This window comes from Piliocolobus tephrosceles, chromosome 1 (assembly GCF_002776525.5).
Source record: "Piliocolobus tephrosceles isolate RC106 chromosome 1, ASM277652v3, whole genome shotgun sequence".
Lineage (NCBI taxonomy): Eukaryota > Metazoa > Chordata > Mammalia > Primates > Cercopithecidae > Piliocolobus > Piliocolobus tephrosceles.
In genome coordinates, this window is record NC_045434.1 from 29287692 (window position 1) to 29299945 (window position 12254).

The 12254-nt window shown below is 40.2% G+C and overlaps 1 protein-coding gene across 1 annotated transcript; it reads left to right on the top strand.

Moving 5' to 3' along the window:
- The first annotated feature begins 1344 nt into the window (after nt 1-1344).
- Nucleotides 1345-9231, top strand: FASLG (Fas ligand). Its single transcript, XM_023207176.1, has 4 exons — nt 1345-1923; nt 2477-2522; nt 6690-6746; nt 7985-9231. Exons 1-4 carry the CDS (start codon nt 1582-1584, stop codon nt 8377-8379), a joined length of 840 nt encoding a protein of 279 aa, XP_023062944.1. The 5' UTR covers nt 1345-1581; the 3' UTR covers nt 8380-9231.
- Nucleotides 9232-12254: the final 3023 nt, after the last annotated feature.

Consider the following 12254-nt stretch of genomic DNA (forward strand, 5'->3'; position numbering starts at 1 on the left):
TTGGACATGTTTAAGACATACTTGTCCTAAAAGTTATGTATTATTTATCTGAAATTCAAATATAACTGGGCACCATGTATTTAATCTGGCAACCATAACAGGGGCAACACACAGAAATGTCGGCAAGGACCAGGCAGGCCTTTCAGATAGTGAGGTGATGTGTGAGACACAGGCCGGTGGTGGAGGCTGGGTGATCCAGAACACCTGTCTCTCATTCTCAGGAGCAGCTGCTACCTACTTCCCACTGATTGGGTTTGCAGAGATGGCCTCGAGGGTGTCTGATATTCTGATATTGCAAAACAGAATAGAAATACGTATTTTAATGTGTATTTAAAATATATATATTAAAATTTTTTTAATATTGATATTAAAAGTGGTCAGTTGGGCTGAGTGCAGTGGCTCATGACTGTAATTCCAGCACTTTGGGAAACTGAGGCAGGAGGATGTCTTGAAGCTAGGAGTTTGAGACAAGCCTGGGCAACATAGCGAGTCCCCATTGCTACAAAAAAAAAAAAAAAAAAAAAAAAAAGAATAAATTAGTCAGGTGTAGTGACTTATGCCTATAATCCCAGCCACTTGGGAGGCGGAGGCAAGAGGATTGCTTGAGACCAGGAGTTTCAGGCTGCAGTTAACTACGATAGCACCACTGCACTCCAGCCTGGGTGACAGAGTGAGACTCTGTCTCTATTTAAATAAATATGTAAATAAATAAGCTAGGCAAACAATGAAAATGAAAACATTGTGAAATACAAAGCAGCTCTGTGGGTTCCAGTGGTTTGCAGCCTTTGATCTAATTTCTAAAGGGGATGTAGCAGCTTTTTAACCTGTAAATTATGGTGATTGACAGGTCAGGGTAAATGGTAGTTGTGTGTGGGGAAGAGATGATGGCAACGGATGTTTTCCTCCTGCAAAAACTAAAATGTGGGAGTGACTTCTCTGGCCATGACTCCATGGTCTCTCCCCTCAGAGCCATTTTCAGTAAAATGTTTATAGTTTAAAAAATATGGTTCTGAACAATTTTTGTTAGAGTTATTTTGGGATTTTTAAATAGTTTTTTGGTTGTATACATGGTAGAATTCTTAAAATTATACAATTATAATGTATAACAAAGGATACAATTATAATTCATAAAATTATAGCCCCACTGGCCATTCTCCTGTAGCTGGGAGCAGTTAACGCCAACAGGGCTATACCCCACTGCTGACCTGCTCTACAGGATCCCAGGAAGGTGAGCATAGCCTACAACCTCTTTGGGTAGTACAGCGATAGCGACTGAGGCTTCCAAGGCTTTCATCAGAAGATTGTGGGCGGAAACTTCCAGGGGTTTGCTCTGCGCTTCTTGAGGCTTCTCAGCTTCAGCTGCAAAGTGAGTGGGTGTTTCTTTGAGAAGCAGAATCAGAGAGAGACACAGAGAAAGAGAAAGACAGAGGTGTTTCCCTTAGCTATGGAAACTCTATAAGAGAGATCCAGCTTGCCTCCTCTTGAGCAGTCAGCAACAGGAGTCCTGTCCTTGACACCTCAGCCTCTACAGGATTGAGAAGTAAAACTGTTTGCTGGGGCTGGCCTGACTCACCGGCTGCCATGCAGCAGCCCTTCAATTACCCATATCCCCAGATCTACTGGGTAGACAGCAGTGCCAGCTCTCCCTGGGCCCCTCCAGGCACAGTTCTTCCCTGTCCAACCTCTGTGCCCAGAAGGCCTGGTCAAAGGAGGCCACCACCGCCGCCGCCGCCGCCACTACCACCTCCACCACCACCACCACTGCCTCCACTACCGCTGCCACCCTTGAAGAAGAGGGGGAACCACAGCACAAGCCTGTGTCTCCTTGTGATGTTTTTCATGGTTCTGGTTGCCTTGGTAGGATTGGGACTGGGGATGTTTCAGCTCTTCCACCTACAGAAAGAGCTGGCAGAACTCCGAGAGGTAAGCCTGCTGGGAGACTGCCGTGCCCTGGAGGCACCAGGCATAAGGGGGTGGAGGGCCCACTGCCTGGCTTGCAAAGTGCTTTTCAATCCTTTTTTTTTTTTTTATTAGAAATGGGTTGTTCTAGTTATTCTATTCTATAGACAGAGAAATGGAGGCTCATAGGAGTGAAGGGGATATTTTTTATTTTGTAAAGAATCAGAGCCCAACAGTTTTTCTTTCCTCAGTTGTCAACTCAGTCTGTTGAACCACTTACTGCCTCATACCTAGTGATTTAAGGAGTAAAAAACAAACAAAACTTTTAAGTTTTGCTTGGAAGTAAATTTGTTCAGATGACCAAACTAAATCTTGAAAATACTTAAAATATTGGTACGATTTCAAATCACAAAACTGAGGGACAGTGAAGCAAAATTGCTTGGCCAAAGCCTGAGTTAGCAAAAGTTCTGAGGTATTTGGATTCTCTTTCCAGGGCTTGGTTTATTTGATGATTCTGTCTCCTTTGCTTAAAGAATTTTATTTTTATTATGCATCTTTTCTCTTTCTCTTTTACCAGTCTACCAGCCAGAGGCATACAGCATCATCTTTGGAGAAGCAAATAGGTGAGTCCTTTTTCACATGTACACTGAGTTCCTAAAGATGATCCTCAGCACTGAAATATGTTAATGGAATGCCTTATATTCTGTCCTACACTTTGGCTTATGTATACTATCAGAGGAATTCTGGCTAATTCGGAATCTCTGGTCAATATGATTCCTTGAGCTGCTTTAAAAATGTGAAGTGAATTGAATTGCTCACAATCAGTATAGCTGAGCACAACACACAATTCAAAATCACTTCCGCTTGACTTTGGAAAGAGACACGCATATACAACCGTGGACCTTTGCCCCCTGAGCAGTGGTTCCAGGCCTGTCCCCTTCCACAGACACCCTGGTCCTGGCACACATGCCAGTGGCTATAACTCCTGGGAAGAGAAGGTGAAGTGAAGGCAGAGACAGATGTTTCTGAGAAATGTCCTCTCCTCTTTTAAACTCTCTAAAGAGATTACAGTGAAGCTTTATTTCCAAAATATTTTATAGGATGTAAGCTTTTAAAATGTGGATAATCAATTCCGTATATTGGAATGGTTTTTCTTGAAGTCACTGAGAAACTTAAGGGAAGACTTCAGCCATCATTCAAAGGATGTTCAGCTTCAGAGGCAGTCATGAGGTACCCTTGATCACAAAGGAAAATCCTTTGTATGGGAGCTAGGGCAAGAAGACAATATGTTGAACACTGATCTCATGAAATTTCAGGGCATAGTTTTGCAAGCTCTGTACAGATGGATTCTACAATGTGCTTCCCTAGTCTAAGATTCATTGAAATCTTAGATTTAGATTTACAATGAGATTCACTGAAGTTTTAGAGTTGGAAGGAGGCTTAGAATATCTAGTCCAGCCATTTCATTTTTTTGGAAGAGAAACAAAATACCGGACAGATTAGATGAATATGCCCAAGACCCCTAGTGTGGAACTGGGGCTAGAAGGAACACAGGCTCTTGATGCCTTGTCACCTACAGGCCTTTCCAGTACTGAACTGGTGCCTCATGAAGTAGGGAAACTCCTGTCTCTCTGTAGTGAGCATGGAATGAGAAATAGAGGAAAAGCAGGATACCTCTGCAAAGACTGTAGATAGATCTCATCCTTAGAAACTCAGAATAAAGAAGAAGGCAGCACTGGCCATCAATTAAGTGAAGTAAGTTTCAGTTTCTCTGGATGTGGCTACTGCAGGCAACCCAGTCGCCTGTCTACTGTCCTAGACTGTTAAGTTCTTATAGGAGCCACTGTTGGGAAGCTCTGGCCCCTGCGTCTGTGTCTAATCCTTAAATGTTAGAAAGCCCATATGTACACAAGCAGAGTGGAAATATTTGCTAGAAAAATAAAGCCTCTGGAGGATGTCTGAAATAAGATCATTTTGAAAATCTGTGGAATGTTCCTGGTCTGATAGGTACCTAAGCATTCATCTTTTACCCACTCTCTGGAGTCAATTTGGTGATTAAAAGTCAAATGACCAGATGAGTCAGGTCCATCTACCCCAGTAAGTATTATCTTCTCTAGATCAACCAAGATGAACCAGAAATTGTTAAATTACCACATGGAAATCAAATCAGTAACTTTACTAATAAGAAAAGAGATGCAAATTAAAAATAGGGAATACCAATTTTCATCAAATTAGTAAAGATTTAAAAAAAACCCAGACTGACAAATATTTGAGAGAAAAGTGCTGTTCAAACATTAGTTTCAGCCAGTATTCATGTAAATTGCTACAACTTTTTCTGAAGAGCACTTTAGAAATACATATCAAAAGCTTGAAACTAATAGTTTATGTTGTAATCCTATCACTAAGAATTTCTCTTAAGAAAATAACCAGAGATGTGCCTGAAGATTTATATATAAGGATGTTCATTACTTCCTTATGAGCCTATTTATAATAAACAATCCAGAAGAAACTTGAATGCCTCATACTAGATTAGTTATATACATTATGGTGTATTCAAACAAGCACATAATAAGCAGCAACTAAAAATGATGTATCAGAAGGACATTTAATTCCTTGGGGATTGTGCAGTCTGTATTGTTAGATAAAAAGACAAGTTACAAAAGGATATGTTTCATTTCATACTGACTATGTAACCATGTATGCACATTTTTATATTCTTAGGAACTAGAAGGTTCTACACACTGCTAACAGTGATTTTCTCTGGGAGATACTATTATAGATTATTTATACTTTCTAACTTGCTCCTTTTTACATTTTCCATTTTTTTCCAGTTAGCTAATTAAATCTTTTATTCATTCACATGTGTGAGGCTAGATGTTGGGTGTCGGATGCTGATCGAGGATGAGCCAGCCCAGGGCACCTGTCCTTATGGAGCTTTTAGCACAGTGAAGAAGCTAAGCAAAAGCAAGCAAACAGACCATACAATTCCAAAGTTGTACTAAGTATAACCTGAGAAACCTTTTTAAGGAGGTGTTTATGCTGACACCTGGGGAGTCAGAAGCCCGACAAGTGAAGGGCTGTGTGCATGTGCTGTGGAGTGGGGTGGAGCTGGGGGAGAGCATTTCAGCACTGGGAACGGCACATGCAAAAACCCTGGGGCAGGAAGCACTCATCACTAGTGTCTAAGATATCTCGGCAGTTTATTTATTCCAGCATATGCACAGCATATATTCTTAGTGAGCATGTTCTCTAAAAGTAACATTGTACTAGGCTCTGTGAGGGATAAAAAGATATGCAACATGTGGTTCTCGGTTCTGTTTCCTGCCGGTGCATGGCTGAATGCCAGATGAGTCGCTCGGGTGGTTTGTGGTGTAGGAATGCAGAAGAGACTCAGTTTTGCCTTTCCTGTTCACTAACACCTCCTTCATGGTGGGTTGTTTTGGGTGACCAGAGAGGTCATGATCGCTCAGGTAATGTTCTCTGTGAATTGGGCCATTCTCACACCATATGTGAGTTTTACAGGATAATCACGAACCTGACATATTCAAGCGTCTCGTGTGAATATTTATTGAAGTCTCAGGTAGCTGAATGCGTTAGCTAAGTGGCAGCTGTCTATCTTGTCTGAAATAGTTGAAGTCAGAGAAATAGTGTCTGTTTTGAGAACTATTGTCTATTCTTCCATTTAATTTGTCCGACATTTGCTAGTAACATGCCCTGTGTTAGAAACTGGGCTTCTCTGGTGAATTCAACATATCGTAAGGAACTTGTCATTATTTGAGCGGAATAAGATAATTTATGTAGTTACCCCAGAGAAGAGGAGTCAGAAATGACAAGAGAGGGGAAGACAGAGTGATCCTAAATTTCAAAAGAGGGGAAGATCATATTTGATCAAAAAAGGTTTGAGAGGGTTTCCCAAAAAAAGAGGTATACTAGATAGTCCTTATGGGATGTTTAGGAATTTGACACAGAAATCTGTTTGAAAGAACATTATGGGCAAAAGACATGGCCTGAACAAAGGCACAGAGGAAGGGAAGTGGGGGTATGTGTAGGCCACAGAACTCCTGTTGTGTGGCAGTGCTCAGTGGGAATAAGGAGATAAGGCTGGACAGATGGGCTGGGATTGTGTGATGGGGAGACTTGTATACAACCGCATCATCAGGGAGGAGCCATTAAAGATGTTTGAGGCCTCAGTGATATGAGGTAATTGTCTGAGGCCCTAAGATAATTAATTTGGGGAAGATTGTAAAATGTCCCTGGGGGAAGATCTGGTGACACGCAGACAGATTAGCGGTCTTCTTCAGTCTCTGTCCTGTAAGTCTTAGGGACAAGAGAATCAGAGTGGACAGAGCCCTGGAATTGGAGTCAGGAGACCAGGGTGTGGTCACATCTCTGATGCTGACTAGTTGGATTAGTCACCCAACTTCTAAGCTCATTTTGCAATTGATAAGGGGTAGGACAATAATATATACCTCAAAGGGTTGTGGTGAGTTCTAAATGCAATAACTGACATGGCAGCTCATTATGAATAAACGTTTATATTAATTATATTTTATTGTAACATTATAATTTATACATATGTCAATCTTAATTTGGTTTATTTTTTACTTCTTTGTTTCTGAAATATAGACTATGGTGAATCCCGCAGTTCAGACTTACATGATTAGTATACGTTAGACTGTTGCCATTTATGGTTTTAAAATCTTTTTTTTAAATGATGGGATTTAAATTCCCACCAAAATAATAGTTGGTATTTCATTTCAACATATCTTTTTCCTCTCTCTATGATGCAGGTCACCCCAGTCCACCCCCTGAAAAAAAGGAGCAGAGGAAAGTGGCCCATTTAACAGGTCTGTATCTGGAAGGTACGGGTGGGGTTTGGGAAGGCTTTTGGCAAAAGGCAAAATGGCTGCCTGGTTTCCATTACCAGGCTCTAGAGAGTTGTTACTTCCTGGTGACAGTATTTGAACTCAATCATACTAACATTTTCCTTGTCGAGTCAGTCTTATAAACACACTTCGATCCCCTATTCTCTGGGCAAGGCCTTCTAAATTGGAGACCTGGAGCTGATTATGACATGACCCCTGCCCATAAGGAGCTCATTCTTTTCAGTCATTCCAAAGTCCCTTAGGGGACTGGGGGCACAGATCCAAGAGGTGAGAGCTGAAAAGGTGAGGAAGGAGGACTTGTTTTAGTCAGCGCTTTCTTGGTTTTTTGGAAGAGCTTCACTCTGCTTTGTCCAAAAGTATAAACAGGAGCAAGAAGGGAGACTCACTCCTGGCACTTGTAGACTTTCAATATGTGCCTGTAAAGTGGAGTGAAATGATATGGTATGGGCACTCCCATTATAAACTCCCCCCCAAAAAATCATAAATAATGGAATAAATATCACAGAAAGTGGTAGGCTATTGTCCCTGGAATTGTTTAGGCAGAAATTGTAGAATGATCCGGTCACATCAGCAGACACTTACTCAATACCTGCTGTGCACCAATTTGGGGATGTGAAAATGAGTAGCATACGGCTCTTGCCCGCAGGGAGCTTGACATCTAATAGGGAAAGATAGGCATCTATGATAATTTCAGTACTGCAGAGATTTAGGTTATGTTCATGACGTTGTGGGGATAAAAAGAAAAGGAACCTGTACCCCAAACTGAGGGGCTGAATAATTCTTACTGCAGGTGAGATGATGGACCAGATGGTCCCTAAGATCCTTCCCAACTTTAGAATTTTAGAGTTCCTTGGATTTGGCTCTTTCCTTCAGGAAAGGACTTCAAAGCCTAACAGTTTGGGTGCTAGTTCTGAAGATAATAAAATCTTTGTTCCAGAGAGCTAATTTCTCAATAATTTCTTACTGCAATAGATTAGGGGTATATACTATTGTTCCAATTGTGTGGATGACAAAATAGGACAACGATGTTGAGGAAATTCTGTGATGGATCAAGTTCTGACCCCTCAGCCAGTTCTATACAGGCCGTCATTCTGAGTGAAACATTTGTTGAAGGAAGGGCCCACAGTTTTGCCTTAGAAACTTAGTTTGTTGGATGCATGACTATTCCTGGCTGAAAGCTCCTTTCGGATTTATTTCAGGCAAGCCCAACTCAAGGTCCATGCCTCTGGAATGGGAAGACACCTATGGAATTGTCCTGCTTTCTGGAGTGAAATATAAGAAGGGTGGCCTTGTGATCAATGAAACTGGGCTGTACTTTGTATATTCCAAAGTATACTTCCGGGGTCAATCTTGCACCAACCTACCCCTGAGCCACAAGGTCTACATGAGGAACTCTAAGTATCCCCAGGATCTGGTGATGATGGAGGGGAAGATGATGAGCTACTGCACTACTGGGCAGATGTGGGCCCACAGCAGCTACCTGGGGGCAGTGTTCAATCTTACCAGTGCTGATCATTTATATGTCAATGTATCTGAACTCTCTCTGGTCAATTTTGAGGAATCTCAGACATTTTTTGGCCTATATAAGCTCTAAGGAAAGCACTTTGGGATTCTTTCCATTATTATTCTTTGTTACAGGCACTGAGAATGTTGTATTCAGTGAGGGTCTTCTTACATGCGTTTGAGGTCAAGTAAGAAGACATGAACCAAGTGGACCTTGAGACCACAGGGTTCAAAAGGTCTGTAGCTCTTCAACTCACCTAACGTTTATGAGCCAGACAAATGGAGGAATATGACGGAAGAACGTAAAACCATGTGGGCTGCCATGTGAAGAGGCAGAAGCATCAAAAAGCAGCCACCAGGTGTTCTACACTCATCTTAGTGCCTGAGAGTATTTGGGCACATTGAAAAGGACACCTTTTAACTCACCTCTAAGGGTGGGCCTTGCTACCTCAAGGGGGACTGTCTTTCAGATACATGGTTGTGACCTGAGTGTTTAAGGAATGGAAAGGAGGACTAGAGGCTTGCATAATAAGCTAAAGAGGCTGAAAGAGGCCAATGCCCCACTGGCAGCATCTTTACTTCTAAATGCATCTCCTGAGCCATCGGTGAAGCTAACATAGAAGCAAGAGAGATATTTTGGGGACTCATTCCATTCCTAACACAGCCTGTGTATTTCCAGTGCAATTGTAGGGGTGTGTGTGTGTGTGTGTGTGTGTGTGTCTAAAGAGAGAATGTAGATATTGTGAAGTACATATTAGGAAAATATGGGTTGCATTTGGTGAAGATTTTGAATGCTTCCTGACAATCAACTCTAATAGTCCTTAGAAATCATTGATTGTCAGCTACTGATGATGTTTTCCTATAATATAATAAATATTTATATATATGTTGTGCTTTTTGGGAAAAGAAAACATATAATAAAAAGTATATGTTAGGATACAAATAATTTTTAGAATTTACTAATATTTGAATTTTTTTGCTTATTATTTCTTTCCTCCATGGTTTCTTCATTCATTATCATGTCAGACAACTTTAAGAAGAATTTACTGGGGTGAGAAGAACTATGAAGCAAATCTTTCTGCCTTTGCCAAGGCTTCCTTCTCTCTATATATTCTCCTTCCGCTTCACCTCCCAGAGTTTCCATTACCAATATTGTGACCAGTGTTAAGCTTACCCAACTTTCCATAGATTTGATGAGAAATTATATTTTCCTGAAGGCAGAACCATGGCACAGTGGAAAGGGCACACACTTTGGACTAAAAAACTTAGATTTGAATCTTTGTTCTTCCATGTACTGCCTATGTAATCACTGGTTAGGTCACTTGACCTTCCTTGAACAAAAAAAGAGCTGAAAGTATCAGACACATAGAATGCCAAAAAATGGTTTCTACCACTACTAAGCCATCCCATTAGAGCCCCTTCATTCTCCAGAGGTCACTGATCTGTGGGATCCATCTAAACACCTGGTTTCTTGTATTCTCATGCTTGTCATTCACAATGGCCTTTTTCCATTTTATTCAACCACTCACTATCATGAGCTCTCCCTAGACTTTGTTATCATTAAAGATTGTAGTAATTCCTTTGGAATTTGATTTTAGATGTCTTATTTTCACAACATCATCTCCTATTATTCCAGTGGAATTGGTCCAACATTTTCTTTTCTAAAATATTTCTGAAAATATTGAGACTTCTAATTGATAAACTTTATTATTTTCTTATACATACATCAGCTCCTTCCACATTTGACTTCTATGTCCAGCATAAATTTCATCATCTGTCATGACAACCAGTACCTTGGAAAGACTCTCAACTCCAAAATACTCTCTTCCTCCACTGTATTCCCCTTGCAAAAATCCTATTTTCTTTAAGCTGTCATCTCAGAAGTTGGATGTTGCTGGACAAAAATTACCCAAACAGCCTTCCTAGTTTTAGTCTATTTTTATCTAACACGAATTTAAATCAATCAATTATTGATCTGTCACTGACTTAGTTTTGTTTTTTGATTGATTTGAATAGGTAGTACGTGTACACGGTATAAATTTTAAAAGATACACAAGGATATATGATGAAAATAAGTCCTCTTTCCACCCTGTCTAGTGGCTCCATTTTTGCCCCCAAAGAGGATCACTGTTTCCTAACATTGTCTTGCAGAGATGATATATACATAAATATGAAATCACTTTACTCCGTAGTTTCTTAATCATGGATCTGTGACATTGTGAGCTGAAAAATTGCTTGCTATGAGGTTGTCCTGTACACTGTAGGATGTTTGGTAGCACCCCTTCTCTCTACCAACTAAATGCCAGAAGCATCCTCCCCTCCCCAACTGTGACAACCAAAAAATATCTCCAGACATTGCCAAATGTCCCCATGGTGGGGAGGAGGACAAAGTTGCCTCTGGTTGAGAATCTCTACCTTACATTGATGAACACAATGGTCATTCAACATTGTCTAGCACTTTTCTTCAGTTCCATCGAAAGCATTTTTCTTTACTCATAGAGTCAATAATATAATATTTTTTCCTCTTACAAACCAACCACATGCCTTCCTTCCACTATGCAACTCTCTTCTACACAAAAACACAATTCCACCTGCATCTGCATGATCTCTTCCTTTCATCCAGTCTCAGTGGAGAAATAGGACAATTTTCATTTGTCTGCTAGACTCACCTTTCCTCTTCCCTTCCTTGTCCCTTTATAACATTTTCTTCTCTCCTCTGAATCCTCAAATTATCCCTGTATATGAAATCATGTCCAACAGTATGTACATTTGTTCAAGTATGTGTATATCTTTTCCAACAATATGTACATTTGTTCAAATATGTACATATCTTTATATGCATATATGCACATATCTTTAAGAATAATGTATTGGGGTAGGAAGAACTATGAAGCAAATCTTTCCAGGCCTTCCTTCTCTATATACATTCTCTTTCCTCTCCACCTCCCAGTTTCCATTACCAATATTCTGACCAGTGTTACACTCACCCAACTTTCTATACATGTGATGGTTACTTGTTTTTGCCTGGGGGCAGAGCAGTGGCATAGTGGAAAGGACATAGACTTTGGACTAAAAACTTAGATTAAAATCTTCATTCTTCCACTTATGAACTGTGCACTCTCTGGACAGATTCCCTTTCCTTACTAGAAAACCCAAACCAAACCATCTGCATCTTCCAGACCAGATCAGATGAAAACTCTTTTTTTTTTTACCCTTCATAATCCCCCAGCTCTGACTGCATTTCTCATTTCCCAGGAGAGACAAACATCTGGACAGGCTGTCTCCATGCACGTGGGCTCCATTTCTATCACCAGGATTGCTCTGGTGCAGGTTTCTCATGTGACGTTCAGGTGTCCTAAATAGAGTCCCCTCTTTTTCTCATTATTTTACGGTTATTATTTTCTTTCTTAGTACTTACCAAAACTTGTGATTATATATATTTTGACCACTTTAAAAATATTTGTTTTTTTCCACTGGAATAAAACTTCCAAAAGCAAGTTTTTTTAAATATATATATACCTTATTTACCACTCTATCCACATAAACTCACCTAGTGCTTGACACACATTAGAAACTCAATATATATTTTTTGACCTTAGTTATAAGGCAGGTGTCTCTCGGCTTATATATGTTCATATGTTTTTAGGAGTACTCTGAATCTATATTAGTGCCACATCTTGAATGTGTGTGTGCGGTTATCCAGCTTTGAGTAAATTATCAGTGGTATTTTGAGGCTACAGATTGAAAAAAATCAATGCATTCTAATTCGTGGCATTGGAAAACAGGAAGGATATATTTGGTCCTTGACATTACCAGGGGTTAGGGCAGAGACAAGGAAAACTGCTGGGTCACCAGATGTAAAACTGTCATTTAGAGTATATTCAAATACTTGTTGAATAAGTTAATGAACAAAACCAAAGTTTCACATTAGAATGTGTCATCTGCTCTCCCTAAAACTTTTGTATT

Excerpts from the sequence above, each read along its gene's own strand:
- FASLG (XM_023207176.1), top strand. The coding sequence starts at position 1,582 with ATGCAGCAGCCCTTCAATTACCCATATCCCCAGATCTACTGGGTAGAC. Across the intron at positions 2,523-6,689 it reads ATCTTTGGAGAAGCAAATAG|GTCACCCCAGTCCACCCCCT; the intron begins GTGAGTCCTTTT and ends TCTATGATGCAG. Across the intron at positions 6,747-7,984 it reads GAAAGTGGCCCATTTAACAG|GCAAGCCCAACTCAAGGTCC; the intron begins GTCTGTATCTGG and ends GATTTATTTCAG.